Here is a 23,928-nt window from a genome sequence, read left to right on the forward strand (position 1 = left end):
ATGTCCAAAGGTCAGTTGTCAATCTCCTCTCCAGTCCAGCTGGTGAATCTGGGAATCTTGAGGCAATGTTACAACTGCCTCATGTACACAGACAACCCTCTCCTCCTCCCAACAAATTCCAACACATGTGAGAGATGCAACCATATAGCCAAACTGGAGGCTAAGCTCTCTCAACTCAGTACTGGTGTAACCAGTCAGGAGGAGAAGGAAACCACACTCACTAAAATTCCAGTCTCACATAGACCTACCACGACAGCAAACCAAACACATAAACACACAAAAACATACTTGGAGGCTCTAAATAAAAATCTGCCTAAGCAGCAGAGACCTCCAAAGCAGACACCCAAGCAACCGCTACCCCAAAACAAAACACGTGCAACACATAGCTCACAAAGCCAGTGTGCCGAACAGTCACAGCCCTTAAGGCTAAACAACACACCTGATACACTTGTAATAGGTGACTCTATCATCAGGCACACTGACGTCCCACTCACCAGGCTGAACAAGGAGAAGGTCACGGTGAGCTGCCTGTCGGGCGCTAGGATCCGCCACATAACACAAGCACTCAGGTCACTCCAAGGCAAGTACAAACATGACTCAGTCATTGTCCATGCTGGTGTGAATGACCTGAGACGCACCTCCCTGGACTACATGAAAAGAGACATAGAGGAGCTCTCTGAGCATGTAGCCCAGGCCGGTATGACCCTGACCTTGAGTAGCATCTTACCCTCACCAAGAATGATGCCACAGTATGAAGACAAGATTATCAATTTCAACAATTGGCTTAAGTATTGGTGTCATTCAAAGGGGATCCAATGCCTGTCAGCCTGGGATGACATGCTCGACAAGCCATGATGCTTCGCTAGGGACAGCTTGCACCTGTCACCCTGGGCTTTGGATATTGGCAAAGGCTCTTGCTACCCCCATAGTGCCTTTTTAGGCAAGGCTCAAAAGACAAACCCACCTCCATAGGTATCACAAGGGATAAGAAACTAAGAGTAATGCTACTCAACGCCAGAAGTCTAAACCTCAAGATGCATGCACTCGAAACTCTCCTTAGCATGGAGAACATCGATATCTGTGCAGTAACAGAAACCTGGTTCAAGGCTCTCGAGAGCACCCCAGCACTACCAGGTTATACCTCATACCATGCTTTTCAGCCCCAAAACTTGGACCGAACCACAAAAGGAGGGGGAGTATCAATATTCGTCAAAGATACCCACACCTCCAGGTTGGTGGCACAGCATGAAGTATCAGAGACTATCCATGTGCAACTAACAGTGGGTAAAACTGCCTTCCAGTTTATAGCCTGCTACAGACCACCCTCCCAAACCCAGGAACCCCACTCGGCCTTCCTGAGAACACTGGAAAATATGAAGGTCTCTCCAAACACCATTATATTGGGTGACTTCAACTACCAAACCATAGACTGGGAGCATTACTCCAGCTCCAACACCCTAGCCCAAAGGTTCCTAGAATTTATAAACTCAAATGCTATGGAACAACTTGTTACCACTTCCACAAGAGGGGAAAACATACTGAACCTGATCATCACCAACATGGGGACTCTATGCTCCAGACCAGAAGTGTATCCCTCACTGGTAAGATCAGACCATAAACTAATCTCACTGGATATTCACATCCCGACCCCACCCCATGCCCAGAAAACCACAGTGAAAAACTTCTCTAAAGCAAATTTCACACTCTTCAAAACCGAGGTGGAATCCTTCAAAGCCCCCGGGCCTGTGGATAATACGGCCCAGACCGCAAAATCCTTTATAAACGTATTCTATGAACACCTTCAGGAATGCATGGATCATGCAATCCCAAATAAAACCAAGACCCAATCCTCCAAAGGCAGACGTCCTGTCTGGTGGACCCCAGCCATAAACAAACTATACAATAGAAGGAGGAAGCTACTACATGATAGAGCAAAATCCCAAAAAGGGAAGGCATCTCTGATCAGTATTAGCAAAAACTACGGTACTCATAAAATCGTCTAAGGCCAGCTTCGAGAGAAAAATTGCACAGGACACTAAGGATAATCACAAGGCTTTCTTTAGTTATGTTAGGAACCTGGGTGGGAATTCCCAGATATGCTCAGAATTAGTCCAAAATGACAAAAAAACACCGAACCCACAGACATTGCCAACATCCTAGCTGACAGGTTCAGCGCAAACTGCCCCCCCCTCCCCACCAAAAGGGCTAATATCTATCCCAGCAGAGTGCTTCCCCCCTGACATCTCAGATGCTCAGGTAAGAGTTGCCCTCTCCAAAGCAAGAAACACAGCATCAATGGGACCAGACGGTGTCCCAGGCTGCGTCCTACATGAACTCCAAGAAGAGCTAAACCCAAACCTAAAACTACTGTTCAATCTTAGCCTTACTACAGGATATGTACCTAAAGAGTGGCGTACAGCAACAGTGGTCCCTCTCCACAAAGGTGGTGCCTCAACGGATCCTGGAAACTATCACCCCATAAGTCTCACTAGCTTGGTCTGCAAAGCTATGGAAAGGATCATCATGGACCTTATAAATAAAGATATTGGAGACCTACAGACACTGGATCCTACCCAGTTCGGCTTTGTTAAGGGCAGATCCTGCCTCTTAAACCTGGTTGATTTCTTTGAAACAGTCACCAAGGCCATTGACAAGGGGAAGGTGGTCCACACAGCCTACCTGGACCTCGCAAAAGCCTTCGATACAATACCCCACTCGGGCATTATAGATAAGCTCACCAGCTTAAATATAAACCCCTATGTCACTAGATGGGTTGCAAACTGGCTCAAGGACAGAACCCACATGGTTAGAATAGCTGGAGCCATGTCAGACTCCAAACCAGTTACAAGTGGTGTCCCACAAGGCTCAGTCCTGGGACCTCTCTTGTTCGGTATATATTTCTCGGAGGTACAGGCCAACATGGAAGGATTGTGGCTGACCAAGTTTGCAGATGACTGCAAACTGGGCACCATAATAGACTCTCCAGCCGACACAAGCATCCTCCAAAAGGGCCTCATAGAAACGGACAACTGGTGCCAGAGCCATGGCCTCAAGCTAAACGCCAAAAAGTGTATAGTCATCCCCTTTGGCAAAAACAAAGTGCCCACAAATTACCACATAGGTGGTAATCCATTAAGTACAGAAGAAGTAATAAGGGACCTGGGGACCCAAGTTGATAGCAATCTCTCATTTGACAACCACGTGGCCAAAGTGGTTAGAAAAACATTTTATATAGCCCACCTAATCATGAAGGGATTTAAATCTAGATCAGGGGAGGTCATCGTGCCTCTTTACTCATCCCTCATCAGGCCCATAATTGAGTACAATGCCCCTTTTGGGATGTACTTTACCAGACACCTGCAGCAACTGGAAAGACCCCAAATGTACCTCACCAAGAGGATCAAGGGGCTCAAACAGATGCCGTATGCTGCCCGGTTAAAGAAACTCCAGCTCTACTCAGTGGCATACCGCCTGCTCAGAGGCGATCTGTGCCTGACGTATAAAGCCATGTCCAACCCGGAATTAATGGACATGCTGCACCTCAGAAAATCCAAATCCCATCGAGCTATGCTCTCGAGGGACTTGAACCTCAGCACTGAAATAAATAGGACATGCTGGAGGGACAGATTCATAACCCAGAGACTCCCTTCACTCTGGAATAAAATCCCAGTCCAGGTTAGGCAGAGTCCCTCATTGACTCTCTTCAAGAGGAATCTTGATGAGTGGATGGGAGATCGTAGGTTTACCCCGGGTATCACTTCTGTGTCACTGTTAGGCAGAGGCACAGTATACTAACCTTGAAAAAGGGCATAGCAAAATTAATTTAAAATGGGTGGCGAAAGCCATACACACTCTGGCTAGGCTTATAAATGCCCTAGGGCAGATAGCCTAGTATGAACCTATGAACCTAAAAGATACTCACTTATAGTCAACTAATGATGGCAAGATAACCACCAACTAATGTTCACATAAAACTATTGTGTGAGCAATGCAAATGGTACAGGATATATACGATGACACCTATTGTAGCTACAAATCTTCTCTATTCTAGCAGGAAAATGGTCTTGGATGATATTTTAATATAACATGACTGAAGCAGTAAAGGGCATTTTTCCAAAGCAAGCAGAGAATAAGAAAGGTGAAGTGTAAGGTGCTGGCAGTGCAAAGTGCAGTCCTGTGTTACAAAAATTATCTTGGATGCTTATATTTGTACCCCTTTTGGAAGTCCATCACTACTGGCCAGAATAATGGTTTATTCTCTTCCTTTCATTTCCTTAATCTTTCTGAGAGGGGACTCCATTATACATGCAAAAAAACATCCAAACCTAACACTCATGCCTACTTTTGGTTTTGGAAGCATCAATTAAACACTTCCTTGGAGGTAAGATCCCATGATCTGTCAAGCCATATTAAGGGGCAGCTTGACTCAGAATTTTGAATTATGTAAGAAATGACTGCTGCCCTCAGTTGAGTTGGACATTTTAATTTTTATGAGTGGCTACAATCTTCAGTCTTAGACAAATTTCTCAAGTACCCTTTGTACCTGGACTTTACTGGTGACGGATTCTTTTAATTTCTTCATACTTCCACTGCAATCCCTTCTTTTATAAACAACTTCTTCCCATAACTAAACAGGTCTGTAAGCAAGTGTACTTACCGATAAACAAGAATGCTTCCTTAGGACAGTTAACAGGCTTTAGACGTGGGAAAGGAGGTCCATACAGCCTACCTAGACCTCGCAAAGGCTTTCAACACCATTCCCTACTCTGGTATTATAGACAAGCTCACCTGCCTGAACATAAACCCCTACATCATGAGATGGGTTGCCAATTGGCTCAGATAGAACCCACACGGTGAGAGTTGCAGGCTCTAGGTCCGACTCTAAACCAGTTACAAGTGGCGTCCCCCAGGGCTCAGTCCTGTGACCCCTCCTTTTCGGTATATACTTCTCAGAGGTACAGGCAAGCACAGAAGGACTATGGCTGACCAAGTTCGCAGACGACTGCAAACTGGGGGCCATAATTGACTCTCCAGCTGATAAAGACATCCTCCAGAAGGGTCTCACTGAGATGAATACCTGGTGTCAAAATCATGGTCTCAAGCTAAATGCCAAAAAGTGCACAGTCATCCCCTTTGGAAAAAACAAAGTACCCGCGAACTACCACATACGTGGGTAGTCCCCTAAATACAGAAAATGTAATAAGGGATCTGGGGACCAAAGTAGATAGTAATGTCTCCTTTGATAATCATATTGCCAAGGTGGTTAGAAAATCCTTCTATGTGGCCCACCTAATCACAAAAGGGTTCGCATCTAGAACAAAAGAGGTTATTATGCCCCTCTACTCATCAGACCCATCATAGAGTACAACGCCCCATTTGGGATGTACCTTACAAGACACCTGCAACAGTTGGAAAGACCATAGAAGTACCTCACAAAGAGGATTACTGGCCTCAAACATATGCCCTATGTAGCCCAAATGAAGAAACTCCAGCTGTACTCGGTTGCATACCGCTTACTCAGAGGTGATCTCTGCCTGACATACAAGGCCATATCCATCCCAGAATTGATGGACATGCTCCACCTAAAAAAAAAAAAAAAAATCCCCAAGAGCCACACACTCTAGGGATCTAAACCTCACCACAACAATAAATAGGACGTGCTGGAGGGATAGATTCCTGTCCCAGTGTCTCCCCATGCTTTGGAACAGGATTCTAATCTACATTAGGCAGAGCCCCTCACTAACACTCTTCAAGAGAAACCCTGATGAGTGGATGGGGAACAGAAAATTTACCCCGGGAATCACTGCAGTGGCTCTGCTGGACAGAGGCACAGGGAACTAATGGCTCTGCTGGACAGAGGCACAGGGAACTAATCTAAGGGGGACGGCAAAAGCCAACAAATTCTGGCTAGGCTTACAGATGTCCTCGGACAGATGGCCTAGTACTTACCTATGACTACACATCTATGGATTTACTTAGGAATCCGTACGTTTACTCCAACTTTCTCCTATCTGAAAGTACTGCTTACATCTTACAGACACGTCAGATGTTATTCATATACTTTTAATAACATTTTCTCATGTTTTTATGGATCTATACTTGTTTCTGTAATTTAATGTACAAATCTACTGCTTGTATTGCATATCATAATTAAAAGTTATTTCTGCATTTAATTATTTTTTGGGTCCTTTTATCCAGTCCACTTACCTGGAAATGAGCAAACAAATGTATAGGCTTTAACCAGCTCATCAATGCATATAACAGCATATTGTAGTACCAGTCACTTATTGATATTTAAATACTATATGAGGACACAAGTTTATAACAAATGTAAAATGGCATAAAAATGTACTGGAAGTTACATAGATAGGTGGGCAATCCCAAAATTTATTTTTCACACATTCAGTGTCCTCTATCAACTTGGAGTCTAAAAGCAGTCAAATACTGGTTACTCCACAATACTATACAAAACAGGTATTGGAATTTCTAGCATTACACTAACTTGGACACAAATGCTTACTTTGACTACAATTAGTCCAGTGTGATCTTGGCTCTCAGATGCACATAAAGAGCAATGTGAGCAAATACAATTCTATAAGCAGCTTCAGCTGGCTATGACTTGCACACTTCAGACTTGAAGACAAACACATTGCAGACATATATCTTGGCAGGGTTTAAGACTAGATATTTATAAATCATATGAATTCCAGGACAGACACTTACCTCCCTATATGAAGGCTTATCAGGCAGTGAACGAGGCAGCTGATGAATTCTGGGTCATGATTACCAGGTCCAAGGATCAGATTTCTGTTGACAGTCAACACTCTCAAAGAATCCAGAAGAGCCACCTGCTGGGGTACAGTTTTGTGTGCTCTTGAGAACTGATAGAGAATGGTTCTATTAAGGCAGTGGTAAATGGAATCAAGTGATAATCCCTGAGATCTTCTTTTTGACTAAATGGAGAAAAAGCAAAAGAATATTATAAATACAGCCTAAACCAGTGCATTCCACAACACAAAATATACACATTTGAAATCATCAATTTAAACAAACAGTTCATTAACTGCTGCATTCCCAAGAAGACATGACTACCTACTTACGTTATATGACAGTTTGTCAACACAAGTATAAAAAAAAAAATATATATATATATCTATATATATATACATACATATATATATATATATGTATGTGCGTGTGTGTGTGTGTGAAAATAAAAACAAAAATATACACATGCACACACACACGTGTAAGCATGAATACCTGTCAGCATGCCAAATAATTTTTTCAACAGTGTGCTCAGATGAGGAAAAAGGATAAATGCTCTCAATGTCAAGTGCAGTATTCTTCGAAAGCAGGAAATTCCCATAGCTGAGTTTATACGTGAAACTAGGGTGGAAATGTGTATGGGCCACTGACTAAGGGAAAGGTAAGCAGATATATTTTGTGGTGTATGTGCGTGAACATTTTGGTGTGCATGAGTGAGTACAGTGAACAGCAATTTGTTAGACAGTGTGAAGCCCCCCCTTGTCCACTTTACTCATGCATGCTACCCCTAACCCTATACAATAATTTATGAAAAAAACTGTGTCTGACAGTACCATTACTCAGACAGACTTGGTCTGAAGTTACTGCTATGGTTAAGCGATCAGAAAAGGGGCCTAATTGCTTTCCTTTTGTGGACAGTCAATTTTTTTTTCTTTCTTTTTTTTTTTGTTGCATAAGTTTATTTTCGAAGTGCAAAAACAAATAAACTGTGTTTTGATGCTTGCGCACTTCAATGGAGTATTGTATAATCATACATAAAGAAATGTGTGTGTAATACATATGTTTATAGATATAGATATAGATGTACATTTACTTACTGCTAGTGGGATGAGGCCCACTACATGTTCCACCATCAGATAAACCTCAAAGTTCACCCAGCAAAAAAACATATGAAACATCACAACATACAGCAATCTGTGCTAAAGTTGTTGATTGTGTAAGTTCGTCACTTTACCTTATATCATTTTCAATATCTTTGCTCAAGAATTCTAGACAAAGCAATTGACTTTCAAGATGGCTGCACACTAAGAAAAGGCTTGATTTTAGCTCTTCCAGTGTGTAAACCAAAACTGAGAAAAAAGGGCACTGACACTTAAGTCTGAGTACAGTCTAATAATTACACTGCTTGGATACTAGCAAAGAAGAGAGTTAGAGAACTTGAAAGTGAATCAAACAGAAAAGGTGGAGAAAAAAACTCTGGCTGGGAGAATCCTGCAGCTGTTCATCAAAAAGCAGTAAAAGTTTAGCTTTGGTACAGGAGATAGTTTCCAGTAATTCAGAGAAAAAAAAGATCAAGTGTACTCAGAGGTGTCTCACAGTAAAAAACTTCAGGATAAAGTGCCTCTGTGGTACAAAATGAAGAATAATGGAGGCATGAACACAAAGGCACACCACTGGCTCGAATATCCAATGAAACTCTTTATAGAACAGTAAGTGCTTTCGCGTTGCACAGAACGCTTCTTCAGACTTAATGAAATTTTAAAACTAAACTGCTATTAAATAGCTCTTCATGCATCACCTGACCCATTATTACCTACAATTAAAACCTTAAAGCGGTAAACATATTCTTATATCATGATCTATGTATAAGAACTGACTTGAAATGCATATAAAATATATATAAAAAATATATATCAATAACCCTATAAATACAATGCTCTAAAATATACATATAAGAGATATAAAATATATATATAAATATATAACTGACTAATAAAAATTCTCAACACCTACAGAATACTACTAAACTGGGTAAATACAATCATGACCAAGCTATTTATCTAACACTATATTGAACTATCACTACAAAAAACAAGTATGTAAAAGGTAGCAAAGAACACTGCTATCATTAGCAAACATGGCGGCCTATAAATAATGACATAGGTGACATCTGGAATGACTAGCACTAGATTGAGGTGTAATGTCCTCTAATGAAAAAAATGTATGTAACAAGTACTATGAAGCCAAGTAAGGATTCAGCGATTGATCGGTCTATCTTTCAGAAAAGGTTTCAAGCTCACCTTTTCATTGAGGCCATGTCCCTTATCTGCCTGATACCTCAGGATCCATTTATTTTCCTCCTTTTCGGTGTAGTTCTTTATGTTCCCTAGTCTAGTGCTGGTTCTGATAAGCTCTATGGCCATAAAACTAAATTTATGGCTTAAATCATTGCTGATAGTATGTCTCGCTAAGGCATTATGTTCATCTTCTCGTCTCATGGCATACAAGTGTTCTCTTACTCTCTTCTCTTAACGTTCTATTGGTCTTTCCAATATAGAAAGATTCACATTTTGAACACTGAGCTAAATAGACCAAATTCCTGGATTTACAGTCAGCGTAGTGCTTAAAATTATATAGCTTCCCCATATCAGGATGTTTGAAGGTGTTGTTATTCTTCATGAGCTTACAGTGATTACCACTCCGGCAGGCAAAGGTGCCTTGCCTATCTGACTGTACTATATCTTTAGTGTTATCCTCATAGCAAAGTATTCTTTTAAGTGATTTGGCGTTCCTATAGGAGTATCTAGGTCGTTCCCCTACTATTTGCAACACTGTCTCATCTATGGTCAGAATATTCCAGTGCTTGCTGATAACCTCATTAATTTTCTTATTATTGTTGGTGTAGGGAATGGTAAGCCTCTGTGTCTGACTGCTGGTGTCTCTTCTATATGAATGATGTCCACCTTGTTTAAAGAAGGGTTTGCCCCTATCCTGTCTGACCATAGATATATTGTCTAATACTCCTGCACTCTATCTCTATAACCTCTTTCCTTGAACTCATATTTGAGTTTATTTATAGTCTTATCAAAAGTTCTGTCACGGCTGGTCAACCTAGATACTCTTAGTCCTTGCCCTTTTAGTATGTTTTGATAAACATGAGGAGGGTCCATACTACTTCTATATAGCAGTGTATTTTTTCTACAACTCTTCCTGTATAGTTGTGTCTGAATCTCTTCTCTGCTCATAATAATAGAGACGTCAAGAAAATTAATCTCTTCCTTAGAGGACTTAGCTGTGAAATGAAGAAAACTAGTGGTGCCATTTATATATTCAAGAAAAACTGTCAAACTCTCTAAACTGCCTTTCCATATTAAAAAGACATTGTCCACAAAACGTTTATAATACCTAATATTCTCACTAAACACCATGTGGTTCATTACATAAGTGTTCCCAGTAGGCCATTACAATATTTGCATACGAGTTGGCACATGGTGTCCCCATTGCCACTCCATTGACTTGTAGGTAATATTTATTCCCGCAGGTAAAAGCATTATGGCTAAGTATAATTTCTAATAGTGTGACAATTCTAATAACTTCTTCTCTAGGAGTATTTTTATTAATTAGGAACAGCCTCACATATTCTAGGCCTATATTGTTAGGAATACTGGTGAATAAAGAGGTAACGTCTAATGTAACTAAATAGTAATCAAAAACATTAACATCACTGTGTGTGTACTCTGACAAAGTCTCTAAAAATGCTGTGTATCTCTAATAATAGTAATAGTGTTCTGTACTGTAGGTCTCAGACATTTCTCAACATACACTGACAATGTTTCTGTTAACCAGCCTCTGCTGCATACTATAGGTCTTAAAGGTGGATGTACCATATCCTTGTGTACCTTAGGCAAACCCCTAAACGTGGGTATTAATGGTGTCTCTATAAGGAAATAATTGTTCAGTTCATTGTTAATGATGTTTGATTTGATATGAGTAGATCATATAATTGTCGATGCACATCTCTAATAAGTTTATTCAATTGATTGGTATTCAGTTCCTGATAGGTATTAATATCACTAAGCATTGCATTTATAGTTTCTTCGAAATATACCTTATCTAAAATAACTACAGCACCACCCATGTCAGCTGGTCTAATAACAATATGTGCATTCATTTGTAGAGTTTTATGGGATTCTAACTCACTGCTAGTCATGTTAAAGAATTTATTTCTAACATTTACTTTTTCTAATTCAAAACCTTAAATAGGTCTTTCTCACAAGCCTTCTCAAAAACTTCCAATAATGGATTAATGGGTGGTATAAACATGGAGGGTTTCCTATGCCCGACCATTACATTGTCTTTCTGTGGACACATGTGGACCTTTTAATAGACATTAAAATGTTTGTTAGAAATATTGGTTTAAAGCTGTTGTTTGGGAATCAGAAAGACAATGTAATGGTCGGGCATAGGAAACCCTCCATGTTTATACCACCCCCATTATTGGAAGTAACAAGCTCAAACGTGACTACTGTACACATGCCATTCTTGAGACAGGGGTAACACGTCACATCCAACAAAGGGCAGAAAAATGAAAGTCAGGAATTCAGACGATCTGTGCATAACTAGGATTTCAAACATATAAAGGTCTGATCCACACTATACACAATGTAATTAAGTAGAAAGATAAATTCAAGTTGTGAAAATCATAAGAAAAAGAGCAATATTATAATAGATTTCTATATACAAGTCTGTAATATTAATTAAAAAAATTTGAAAAAGAAAAAGAGAAGTAACAAAATGTATGATGATAGTCAATTCAAAACTTAGCAATTATAAGAAAGTACAGTAGTGTAAACTTACCATAAATGTAGATGTTCGAGTGTATTCACTGTTGCAGTTATCGCATTCGGGTTATCTGCTTGCAGTAGCCCTCAGTCGGCCTGATTAACAAAGTCTTGTGTCCTACGTCGGTTGCTCTCTCTTCTTCCATGAGGTCAAGTCATCAGGGGTATAAAACATGCAGCCAATGCCATTACATCAGTTTCTCTTGCCACAGATGTCAGGTGCCCCCCTAATGGGAAGCAATTAAATCTATAAATATACAAGGTTATACCTCCAACAAAAAAGCAAATACACCAAAAGGCTTTTGAGCAAAGTAAAGGAGAGTAGAGGTATAGTCAAAAGAAGTAAGGGGGCTGCAGGGAGGGTAACCAAGACTGCAACAGTGAATACACGAACATCTACATTTAAGGTAAGTGTACACAACTGCACTATGTTCTTCGTGTTTCACTGTTACAGTCATCACATTTGGGTAGATTCCCAAAGCTAAGGATGGGAGGAGGAATTTAGATAGCATTAGGGCCAGCTATAAGGCCCTGCATGACTGCAATGGAAAAGCCAGCTCTGGATTTAGAGAAAAATGGCAGATGATAATGCCTCATGAAAGTATGTACAGAACTCCAGGTAGCAGCTTCTTGGAAGTCCCTGGTAGGGACACCTCTGAGAAAGGCTGTAGAGGTAGATGCAGCCCTGGTTGAGTGGGGTCTGATTCGATAGGTTTTCCATGGTACTTGTAGCAGAAATGAATGAAATAACCTATCCATATGGAAATGGTTTGCTTTGAAATAGCCTTCTCCTCTGCCCCTGTAGCAAATGCCACCAGCAGGTGGTCAGATTTCCTTTGAGGTTTAGTCCTGTCCAAGTAGAATCTAAGTTGTCTGTGCACATCTAAGGAGTGCAGTATCCATTCCCCTTTGTTCTGTAGATTAGGAAAGAAGGTTGGCAAATGAATGGACTGATTAAGGGCCACACTGGACACCACCTTGGCCATGAAGGAGGGATTGGTCCTGAGGGACACCCTGTCCGCATGAAAGATGATGAAAGACTCCACTGCCATGAGGGCCTGTAATGTGGACACCCTTCTTGCTGAAGTGATTGCTAAAAGGAAAGCTGTTTTCCAAGAAAGGAATTTTAAGTCTGCAGTAGCAGCTGGCTCGAAAGGAGGAAGCATGAGTTTCTCCAATACAAAGTTAAGGTCCCAGGCTGGAGTTGGAGGTCTCCTGGGTGGTCTTGGATTTTTGGCTCCTCTGAGGAACTGCTTGAGCAGTGGATGAGAGAAGAGGGGAGGTTCTGTGTTATAATGAGCTGAAATGGCTGAGGCGTGAATCTTGATGGAGGAGTAAGACAGGCCCTTGTGAAGCATCTCAGTTAAGTATTGTAAAATCTGAGGAAAATCGGGCACTGCTGTGCTCATCCCTTGAGATTGGTTCCAGGCAAAGAATCATTTCCATTTTTCAGTATAAGATTCTCTAGTACTAGGCCTCCTTGCCTCTAAAATGATATCCATCACTGGTTTACTGAGGGATGGTAAAGGAGAGATTATGTAATTAGCCAGGCTGCTAGATTCAGTGCTTGAAGCTGAGGGTGCAGAATCTGGTTCTCCTGCAGAAACAAAAGGGTAGGAGTCTGAGGCAGGTGCCATGGGGTCAACAGTGACACACTGCGCAAGAGGGGGTACACCAGTGTTGGCGTGGCCAGTCTGATGCAATCAAAATCATCCTTGGTTTGTCTTGTTTGATCTTTAGTAGTACTTTGGAAAGCAGAGGCAGAGGAGGAAAGGCATAAACTGATAGGTTTTTCCAGCTGAAGGACAGAGCATCCACCTTCCAAGCTTGTTTGTGGGGAGTCCTTGTGCAAAATTTGTCCAACTGATAGTTCTGGGGGGAGGCAAACAGGTCTATATCTGGGCTCCCCCATTTGCTTGTGAACATGTTGAAAAGCCTTGGTTCCAGTTTCCACTCATGTGGGTCCATGAGGTTTCTGCTTAGTTTGTCTGCCAGTGTATTTAGTTTTCCTGGCAGGAATTGAGCTTGTAGATGCACTTGGTAGCTCAGGGCTGTGTTCCACAATGCCATGGCTAGTCTGCAGAGGGGGTAAGAATGTGTACCCCCCTGCTTGTTTATGTATCACATAACAGTGGTGTTGTCCGTCTTTACCATTAATTTTCCTGGAAGAATGTGGTCCTTGAAGGCTGTCAGAGCATTCTGTACAGCTAACATTTCTTTTTGATTGATATGCAGGTGCACTTGACTTGGGTTCCATTTGCCCTGAATGCACTTCCCTGCAGGTGAGCCCCCTATGCATAGTCTGATGCGTCTGTTAGGGTTTGGGCGGCAGGGGGTAGTGTGCATGGGTAGTCCCTTGTTTTGGTGGCAGGCCTCTGCCCCCCAAAGAAACTATGCATAGGCAAGGTATGATAGGAATCATTGCTTCTAGATCCTGAGAATGTTGACACCATAGGGTTTTTAGATACCATTGTAGTTTCCTCATATGCAGTCTTGCATATGGAATTAGAATAATGCAGTAGGCCATGAACCCCAAGACTTGTAGTATTTGCCTTGCAAATAGCAGGGTTTTTGTGGCCAATTGTTTGAAGTAGGTTGTCAAATGAATTTGTTTCTCTGGCGTGAGGAAAGCCATCTGGGAAGTTGCATTCAAGCTTGCTCCCAGGAATATAATTTGTTGACAGGGTACCAGGTATGATTTCTTTTCATTTATAGTATACCCCAGACAAGTTAACACCCTTTGTACAAAGGCCAGATGATTCAAAAGTATGTCCTGGCTTTCTGCCTGAATTAGACAATCGTCCAGGTATGGGTATATTTGAATATTTATTTGCCTGCAAAATACAATGACTGGAGCTAGGCACTTTGTGAATACCCTGGCCGCAGTAGATAAACCAAAGGGCAGTGCAGAGAACTGATAGCACGTGTAGCCTGCTTTGAAGCATAGGTATCTTCTGCAAGATTCCCTAATTGGGAAGTGCAGGTATGGTTCCTTTAAATCTAGTGTTGTCAACCAGGCGTCTTTGCCTAGCATAGGATGCAACTGGTGAAGAGTCAGCATCTTGAATTTTGGAATCATCAAAAAGGTGTTTAGAGTAGACAGGTCCAGGATAAGATGCCATGAACTGTCTTTTCTGGGTACCAGGAAAAGTCTTGAGTAGAAACCTTGTCACTTTTCCTCTTCTGGTACCAACTGAATAGCCCCCATGCTTAAGAGAGAAAGTACTTCCTTTTGGGCCTCTGCCCACTGATTTGGCAGTAGATCTGGCCATCTGCTTGGTGTTGGTAATGTGTGGAAGTGAAATCTGTATCCCTGGGAGACTATATTTAAAACCCATTTGTCCTGGGTAATGAGTTCCTACTTCTCTGCATAAAGAGCAATCTTTCCCCCCAAAGGGGCAATCAGTTGAGAAGTGCTTGGAAGTTTTAAAAAGAAGTCATTGAGACAGTTTACCATAGGGGGGAGTTTTATTACTCCCTGATTTAGAAGTGGAGGCCCCCCACTCCTTAAGACCTGTGCGTACCCTGGGACTGAAGCCTGGGAGCTCTGCTGGATCTGAGTTTTGACTGAGAAGGTCTGGAAGAGGCAGGAAAGGACCAATTCTTGGAAGACCAATGCCTACTAAACCTTGGGGGTTGTACTTGTAAAACATATTTAACAGTTTGCAAAGATTTAGCTTTTTCCTCTATCTTTTTAAGAACTTCTTCTTCTGCCTTGTTGCCAAACAGGCGGTCCTGGTTTAAGGGAGAATCCAGTAATTTTGCTTTAACATAATCTGGCAAGGGACTGCTCCTTAAGCCAAGCATGCCTTCTAAGTACAGACCCAGTTACAGCAGCCCTGCAAGATGCCTCTAGTGAATCAAAACCACATTGCAAAGTATGTTTTCCAACTTGTTCAGCTGAATGCAGTAAATCCTGTAAATCCTTATTTTCAGCACAATCAGGAATCAACATCATTTTCTGTTTAAGCAATCCAATAATATGCTGCTGATACTTCAACATATGAAACTGGCAGTTTAAGGCCCTAATGTTGCAGAAGAGTATACCTTCTTACCCCATCTATCCAGTGCCCTGGAGTCTCTATCAGAGGTGGTAGGATTTTTGGCAGTAGTAGCTTTAATGCCCTTCGGTCCCTGTGAAATGGTCTCAGGACCCGCAGTAGGATTTTTAAAAAGGAATTTGTGAGAGTCAGGGACCCTGTAATATCTATCAGGTTTTCTGGGTGCAGGAGGTAAAGAGTCGGGGACCAAGCTAGATTCCGAAAAGGCATCATCAACAATGTCTAGTACAGGAGGTATGGCTACAGGCCTGTGCTGCGGCAGTAGTAAGAAACCCATAAGCCTATTTTTAGAATGAGAGAAATCCTGACTTTCCCAATGAAAATGCTCCCTGAGAGTATGCAAGGTTTCACCAAAAGAGAAATCCTCTGGGGGAGAAGCAGAGGGAATAGAGTCCTCTGCATCAGAATCCTCATAGGTAGATAAGGGTAAATCCTGATCATCAGAGGAAACAGAGAATTCAGAATCCTGGTCAGAAGTATCATAAGCAAATTCAGTCCTAGGTCTCTTAGACGGGGAAGGCTGGCTTCCCCTAATTGAAGTAATAAGGTCTTCAGCCATTCTTATCATTTGATTTTTAGGCATAGAGGCCTGACCATGCGGTCTGGACATCAGTTTTCTAGGCATGGTTTGAGATTTAGGCCTTGAAGATGGCGTCAGTTTAATACGCAAGTACTAGGCCTGAATACACCCTCAGAAGCCTGTACCTGCACAGCGGCTCCAGACCCATCCAACGTAGACATATACCGGACTCCGAATGGGTCTCAGTAGAGGCCTGTGAATCTGAAGTAGTGGGTATCAGGGGCTGCAAAAGCGCCTCACTGAGTACCGGCGAACTGGAAACTGGTTTAGGAGAAGCGTCGGCGGCAGCTTTGGATCTAGGCTGCCTGTCTCTGTCTATATCTTTGCGACTTTTTCGGAATGTCGGTAGTCGGATGGCTTACCAAAGACATATCAGGATAATTAAACCGAGCACCAAAATATTTAGAAGCGAAAATATACCAACGACAGCGAGGTACGTCATGGTAAGGACCTAGGCAAGGAATACAGTATGAATGAAAATCTTTATGAGGTATTTGCTTTCCACAAGTAATGCAATTATTTACTTTTACTGAAATCGGTTTAGAGTAAGACAAAGTTTCCCCAACGGGGTACTTAGCTATTAGTTGAAGACCTTGGTTCTGAAACTCAAAAAATAAAACTTCAGGAGTCGGCCGACCGGCACTTGCGAATTGCTTCTACTTTGGGCACCGCACGGCAAGAAAGACTGACATAATGGTGTCGGCTGCAAGTTTTACACTCCTGACGACCTGACGTCACAGAAGAAGGGACAGCAACCGATGCAGGACCCAAGACTTTGTTAATCAGGCCGACTGAGGGCTACTGCAAGCAGATAACCCAAATGTGATGACTGCAACATTGAAACACGAAGAACATCAGCCCATTGCATGGACTCCGTCTCTATCCAATTCAACTGTTCATGAGCAGACAATGAAAAGCAACTTGCCTACTACACTCCAATGCCTGAAAACTGACAAAGGAATGCTAGAAAGAAATGAGCAGAAATAAAAATATTATTATAACAGAAAGGTACAGTTGTGTACACTTACCATAAATGCAGATGTTCGAGTGTATTCACTGTTGCAGGCATCACACTTCGGTCCGAATACCAGAGACTTAGTATTTCTGCGTCAGTTGCTGTCACTCCAGGACTGACATCAGGTCGTCAGGGGTATAAAAACAGGCAGCCAACGCCATTACATCAGTTTTTCTTGCTCCTAATGTCAGGAGCCCCCGAAATAGGGAGCTAGGTTATGGTGGGGAAAACACCACCAGTAAAAAGTAAATACCAATATCAATACCCCAGAAAGGGGAGAGCAATAAACATAGAGAGGCAAGAGAGAGACAAGGGGGCTGGAGGGAGGGAAACCAGGACTGCAACAGTGAATACACTCGAACATCTATATTTATGGTAAGTGTACACAACTGTACTATGTTCTTTGTGTTTCACTGTTACAGTCATCACATTTGGGTAGATTCCCAAAGCTGGAGAAGGGTGGAGGCAGTCGAGAAGAGTTGGGGCTAGCTAGTATGCCTGGCAAGACTGCTGTTGCAAAACCCGCCCTGGATTTGGAAAAGATAGGCAGGTGGTAATACTTGCTGAAGGTGTGTACAGAACTCCAGGTAGCAGCTTCCAGGATGTCCCTGGTAGGGACTCTCCTGAGGAATGCTGTAGAGGTAGAAGTTGCCCTAGTGGAAGGTGTTCTGGCTCTCTGAGGGGTTGGATTCCCATGGTGCTTGTAGCAGAAATTGATGCAATGTGCTAATCATTTGGAAATTGTTTGTTTTGAAATGGCCTTGAACTCTGCCCCTGGTGCAAAGCTGACTAGTAAATGGTCAGATTTCCTGAATGGCTTAGTCCTAGCAAGGTGGAATCTGAGCTGTCTGTGCACGTCCAAGGAGTGCAGGATCCTTTCCCCTTTATTTTGAGGATTAGGGAAGAAAGTTGGCAAATGGATAGATTGGTTGAGAGCCACACTGGACACCACTTTAGGTATAAAGGAAGGGTTAGTCCTGAGGGAAACTCTGTCAGCATGGAAAATAATGAAGGGTTCCACAGCCATAAGTGCTTGCAGCTCAGACACTCTTCTAGCTGAGGTGATGGCCAGAAGCAAGGCTGTTTTCCAAGATAGGAATTTTAACTCTGTTGATGCTGCATGCTCAAAGGGAGGAAGCGTGACCTTTTCCACTACAAAGTTAAGGTCCCAAGCAGGGGTGGGTGCTCTCCTTGGTGGCCTTAAGTTGTTTGCCCCTCTCAGGAACAGTTTGATAAGAGGGTGAGAGAAGAGAGGTGGCTCAGTGTTGTAATGAGCCGAAATGGCAGAGGCATGGATCTTAATGGAGGAGAAGGATAGGCCCCCTGTGGAGTAGATCTGCTAAGTAATCCAGGATTAGAGGCAGGGAGGGTAGAGTTGTGTCCTCTCCTTTAGATTGAATCCAGGAGCAGTACCTTTTCCACTTATCAGCATAGGATTTTTTTGTACTGGGTCTTCTGGCTTCAAGAATGATGTCCAGCACCTGCTTGCTCAGGCTGGTTACTGAGGGAGAATTAAATGAATAAGCCAGGCTGCAAGATTTATGGTTTGTAGTTGTGGATGCAAGATCTGTCCCCCCCTGCTGGGTGAGCAGGGTTGGGTTCTAGCGTAGGTGGCCAGGGAGGCACCGGTGACAGGCTGTGCAGGTGCGGGTACCAGTGCTGGTGTGGCCAGTCAATTGTCCTTGGTCTGTTCTGTCTTATCTTGAGCAATACTCGAGAGAAGGGGCAGAGAGGGAAAGGCATAGATTGAGAGATTTACCCACTGAAAGGACAGGGCATCCACTTTCCAAGCCCTGCTGTAAGGTGTCCTGGTGCAGAATTTGCTGAGCTGGTGATTGCAGAGGGAGTCAAAGAGGTCCATCTCTGGGGTCCCTCATTTCTGAATCAGAAGGTTGAAGGTGCTGGGCTCTAATTGCCACTCGTGTGGGTCTAGGAGATTTCTGCTTAAGTCGTCTGCCAGTGAGTTTTGTTTGCCTGGCAGGAATTGAGCTTGCAGATGGACTTGCATGTCCAAAGCAGTGTTCCACAGGGCCATGGCTAGCCTGCAGAGTTGGTAAGAGTGGGTTCCCCCCTGCTTGTTGATGTACCATATAACTGTGGTGTTGTCTATTTTTATTAGCAGGTGTCCTGGTGAGAGTAGGGATCTGAAAGCTGTCAGAGCATGCTGCACAGCTAGCATCTCTTTTTGGTTGATGTGAAGATGAATTTGCGTGGGCTCCAGTTGCCATGAATGCACTTGCTGTCCATGTGTGTCCCCCAAGCATAGTCTGATGCATCTGTGGTTAGGGTCTGGGTAGCATGTGGTTGAGTAAAGGGGAGTCCCTTGTTGTGGTTTCATGCTGCTGCCCAGCAAAGAAACTCTGTCCTTAGACAGGGTATGCTAGGAATGATGGTTTCCAGGTCCTGAGAATGTTGGCACCAAAGACTTTTTAACTACCATTAAAGTTTCCTCATATGCAGTCTGGCATATGAAATTAGTAGGATGCATGAGGCCATGAACCCTAGGGCCTGCAGGATTTTCCTTGCTGATAGCTGGGTTCTGGTGGCCATTTGAGTAAAATAGACTGTCAGACAGGCTTGTTTTTCTGGAATGAGGAATGCCATCTGGGATGCTGTGTCCAAGCTTGCTCCCAGGAATACAATCTTTTGACTGGGGACTAGTTTTGATTTCTTTTCACTGATGGTGTACCCCAGGGAGGTTAGAAGGTATTTTTTTTTTACAAATGTCAGGTGTTGCAAAAGCATTTCCTGACTGTCTGCCTGAATCAGGCAGTCGTCCAAGTACGGGTAAATTTGAGTATTTCTCTGTCTGCAGTAAGCAATGGCTGGAGCCAGGCATTTTGTGAATACTCTGGGAGCAGTGGATAAGCCAAAGGGAAGTGCAGAGAACTGATAATGCATAGATCCTGCCCTGAAGCGTAGATATTTCCTGCATGACTCCCTGATAGGGATGTGCAGATAGGCTTCTTTTAAGTCTAGGGTGACTAACCAGGCATCTTTGGGTAGAATAGGTAGAAGCTGCTGCAGAGTGAACATTTTGAATTTTGGTACCACCAGGAAGATGTTAAGAATTGAAAGATCTAAGATTGGGCACCAAGTGCCCTCTTTTCTGGCTACCAGGAAAAGTCTGGAATAGAATCCTTGACCTATCTGTTCTGCAGGAACAGGCAGAATTGCCCTTATAGAGAGCAGGGATTGAGCTTGGTGTTGTGCCACTGCCCACTAGTTTGGAGTAAGGTCTGGGAACCCTTTTGGGGTTGGCAGTGAATGGAAGTAAAATTTGTACCCCTGGGATACAATGTTGAGGCCCCATCTGTCTTTGGTGATGGAAATCCAGTTTTTTGCATGAAGGGCAAGTTTTCCTCCTAGGGGCACAAGCAGTTGAGCAGATGTGGGGAGTGGAGTTGAGAAGTCACTGGGAATTCTTTCCATAAGGGGGTGGCTTAGCACTCCCTGCTTTAGAAGTGGAGGCACTCCACTGCTTAGATCTCTGCATACTCTGAGACTGTAGTCTGGGGGGGGGGGTCTGTTACCCCTGGGTCTAGTTTGAGATGGCCTTGAGGGGGTTGGAAAGGACCAATGTTTCGAGGGGCAATACCTACTGAATCTAGGAGGCTGTACTTGCAAGAATTCTTTGACTGTCTGCATAGATTTAGTTTTTCTTCCATCTTTTTAAGAACCTCTTCTGCTATGGTGCCAAACAGATTGTCCTTGTTCAAAGAAGCGTCTAATAACTGATTTGACATGGTCTGGCAAGGTCTGCTCCATAAGCCAAGCATGCCTTCTTACCACAGAACCAGTGACTGCTGCTCTGCGAGATGCTTCTACAGCATCAAAGCCACACTGCAATGTATGCTTGTTGACTTGGCTTTCAGAATGCATAAGCTCTTGCAACTCTATTTTCTTCACAGTCTGTAAAGGTAGCTATTTTTTGCTTAAGTTCAACAATATGTTGTTGGTACTTCAGCATGTGAAACTGACAATTCAAAGCCCTAATGGCGAGAGTTGCAGAGGTACATACTTTCTTACCCTATCTGTCCAAAGCTCTGGACTCCCTGTCCGAAGGGGTGGGATTCTTAGCTGTAGTTGCTGTGATACCTTTAGGCCCCTGGGAAATTACCTCTGGGTCAGCAGTAGGATTTTTGAAAAGGAATTTGAGAGAGTCAGGTACTCTGTAGTACCTGTCTGGTTTCCTAGGAGCAGGGGGTAAAATATCAGCAGTAAGATGGATTCCATAAAGACATCAACAACAACTTCCAGGACTGGGGCTACTGCTAAAGGCCTATGTTGTGGCAAGTCCAGAAATTCTCTGAGTCTCTTTTTGGACTGAGGATAGACTTGGCATTCCCAATGGAAATGCCCTCTTAAAGTATATAAGGTTTTACCAAAAGAAAAATCCTCTGGGGGAGAGGCAGAGGGGATGGATTCCTCTGCATCTGAATCCTCATAAGCAGATAAGGTCATGTCTTCATAATCAGAATCCTCAGAGTCGTCGGACTCTTGGTCTGTTGAAGCTGCTGGGGAATGATCTCTTTTTCTCTTAGCAGGGGAAGGCTAACTTCCCCTAATCAGCATAATAAGGTCTTCTGCCATTCTAAGCATCTGATGTTGTGTCAAGGGAGAAGGTGCATGCGCTTTGGTTGTCAGTTTACTAGGCGTAGCGCATACATTTGGCCTTAGAAATTCAGTAGTTTTAGACAGAACTGAAGTTGTCCATTTGTGTCGAACATCGGTAGTGTGAAGAACTTCCTCAGAAGCCAGTACCTGCTCAGCGACTCCAGACCCATCCAAGGTAGAGACATCTGTAGGTTCCATAGTCGAAGAAAAGTATCTTCAGCATACCGGACTCCGAATGGGTCTCGGTAGAGGCCTGCAAATCCACTGAAGTAGGTATTGGGAGCTGCAAAAGCACCTCACTGAGTACCGGCGAACTGGCGACTAGCTTAACAGAAGTGTCTTTGGCAGCTTTGGACCTGTGCGGTCTGTCTCTGTCTTTATCCTTACTTTTTTTGGAATATCGGTAGTCAAACTGCTTACCAAAGCCATTTCGGAATATGGAGATCGAGAACGAAAGTATTTAGCAACAAAAAGGGCCCGATGACAAATTGTTCGGGCGTTGAACAAGGCACAAAACAGACAGCCAGGTACATCGTGGTCTGGGCCTAAACAGGTGACGCAGTAAGAATGAAAATCTCAGTGTGGTATTTGCTTTCCACAGGCAAGACAGTTGTTAACTTTTTCTGACATTGATTAGAGCAAGAAAAAAGGATCCCCAACGGGGTACTTAGCTTTAGAAGACTTCAGGATGATTCAATTCATAAACAAAAAACTCAGGTAGCAGCCGACCGGCACTAGTGCAAACTGCTTCTGCTTCGGGCTCCTTGGCAAGAAAGACTGATGTAATGGCATCGGCTGCCTGTTTTTATACCCTTGACGTCCTGACATCAGTGCTGGAACGACAGCAAGTGACGCAGAAATACTAAGTCTCTGATATTCGGGATGATTGAGGGCTACCTGCAGGCAGATAACCAAAGTGTAATGACTGCAACAGTGGAACACAAAGAACATCTGCAGAAGCAGAAAACTACTGTATTTATAGACTTGGAACAGATTAAGAACACAAAAGACAAACAAATGCAGCCTGAAGCTTAACTTGTTAGAAAAACAGCTAAACCAAGAGCAGGCATAATTTATGGGAAATATCGAAAGCTGTAAAGCATAAATAGCAAACATCTGCTACAAAACAAATACTGTGCACTGCATTGCATTTCAATGAAGATCATTAAAACTCTCATCATTAGTACTGCTATAAGAAAATAGACGGTGTAAAGAATGCCAGTCAAAGGTTGCAGAAAGTTGTGCCTTGTGGTAAAGCTATACTGCAGCAATCTGAAGAGAGATATCAGAAATCCATAGATAACAATCCTATTAATTACTTAAAACTACTGATTAGGTTCATAGGAGGTTGCTAGGCTACTGGCCCTAGAGCCTTTATAAGGCTAGCCATGTTATACCCTTGCTCCCTTATTGACCAAGCTGTATGGTCTATATTTGCAGCGCACGTCTATGATCAGCACCGACTGCCCTTATCCAAGAGGGACATAGGCAACACCCCCAGTGTAAATGTAAGGTCTCCCATCCAGTTGTCTAAAGTTGTCTAAGCTATGCTTAAATAGAGTCATTGAGGAGCAGTGTTTTACGTGAACTGGGAGTTTGTTCCAGAGGAGTGGCCATCTCTGGGAGACACAGATGTCTCTCCAGCATGTCTTGTTAATGTCGCAAGCTAGGTTAAGATCCCTAGAGCGAGTGAATCTTACCCCATTTGACTTGTGGATGTGCAGCATTTCCATTAGGGCACAGTCCAAGATTGTGCTGTAGTCCACGCACAAGTCACCTCTCAGCAGTCTATAAGATACAGAGTACGGTGATAGGGCCTTCAGTCTGTCCATGTAGGTCATGTGTTGAAGGCCCTGAATTTTCTTGGTGAGAAACCTCTGAGGTCTCTCCAGCTGCTACTGGTGTCTGGTGAGATACATACAAAAGGCAGCATTGTACTCTATTAGTAATCTGATGAGGGGTAAGTACAGGGAAGTTGTAACATTCTTAGCTCCGGATGGGATGCCCTTACTTATGAGATGTACGATGGAGAAGACCTTCCCTACC

At 43.0% G+C, this 23,928-nt stretch overlaps 1 protein-coding gene across 1 annotated transcript in view; it reads right to left on the reverse strand.

The window, feature by feature from the left end:
- WDFY3 (WD repeat and FYVE domain containing 3) overlaps nt 1–23,928 on the reverse strand; it is a 5,086,165-nt gene that overhangs the window by 1,174,729 nt on the left and 3,887,508 nt on the right. The window contains exon 37 of the mRNA XM_044059488.1: nt 6,724–6,953. Within this exon, the coding sequence (XP_043915423.1) occupies nt 6,724–6,953 (230 nt within the window). The remainder of the gene's footprint in view (nt 1–6,723; nt 6,954–23,928) is intronic.

This window comes from Protopterus annectens, chromosome 17.part0 (assembly GCF_019279795.1).
Source record: "Protopterus annectens isolate FY-2018-M chromosome 17.part0, PAN1.0, whole genome shotgun sequence".
NCBI classification, from domain to species: Eukaryota; Metazoa; Chordata; order Ceratodontiformes; family Protopteridae; genus Protopterus; species Protopterus annectens.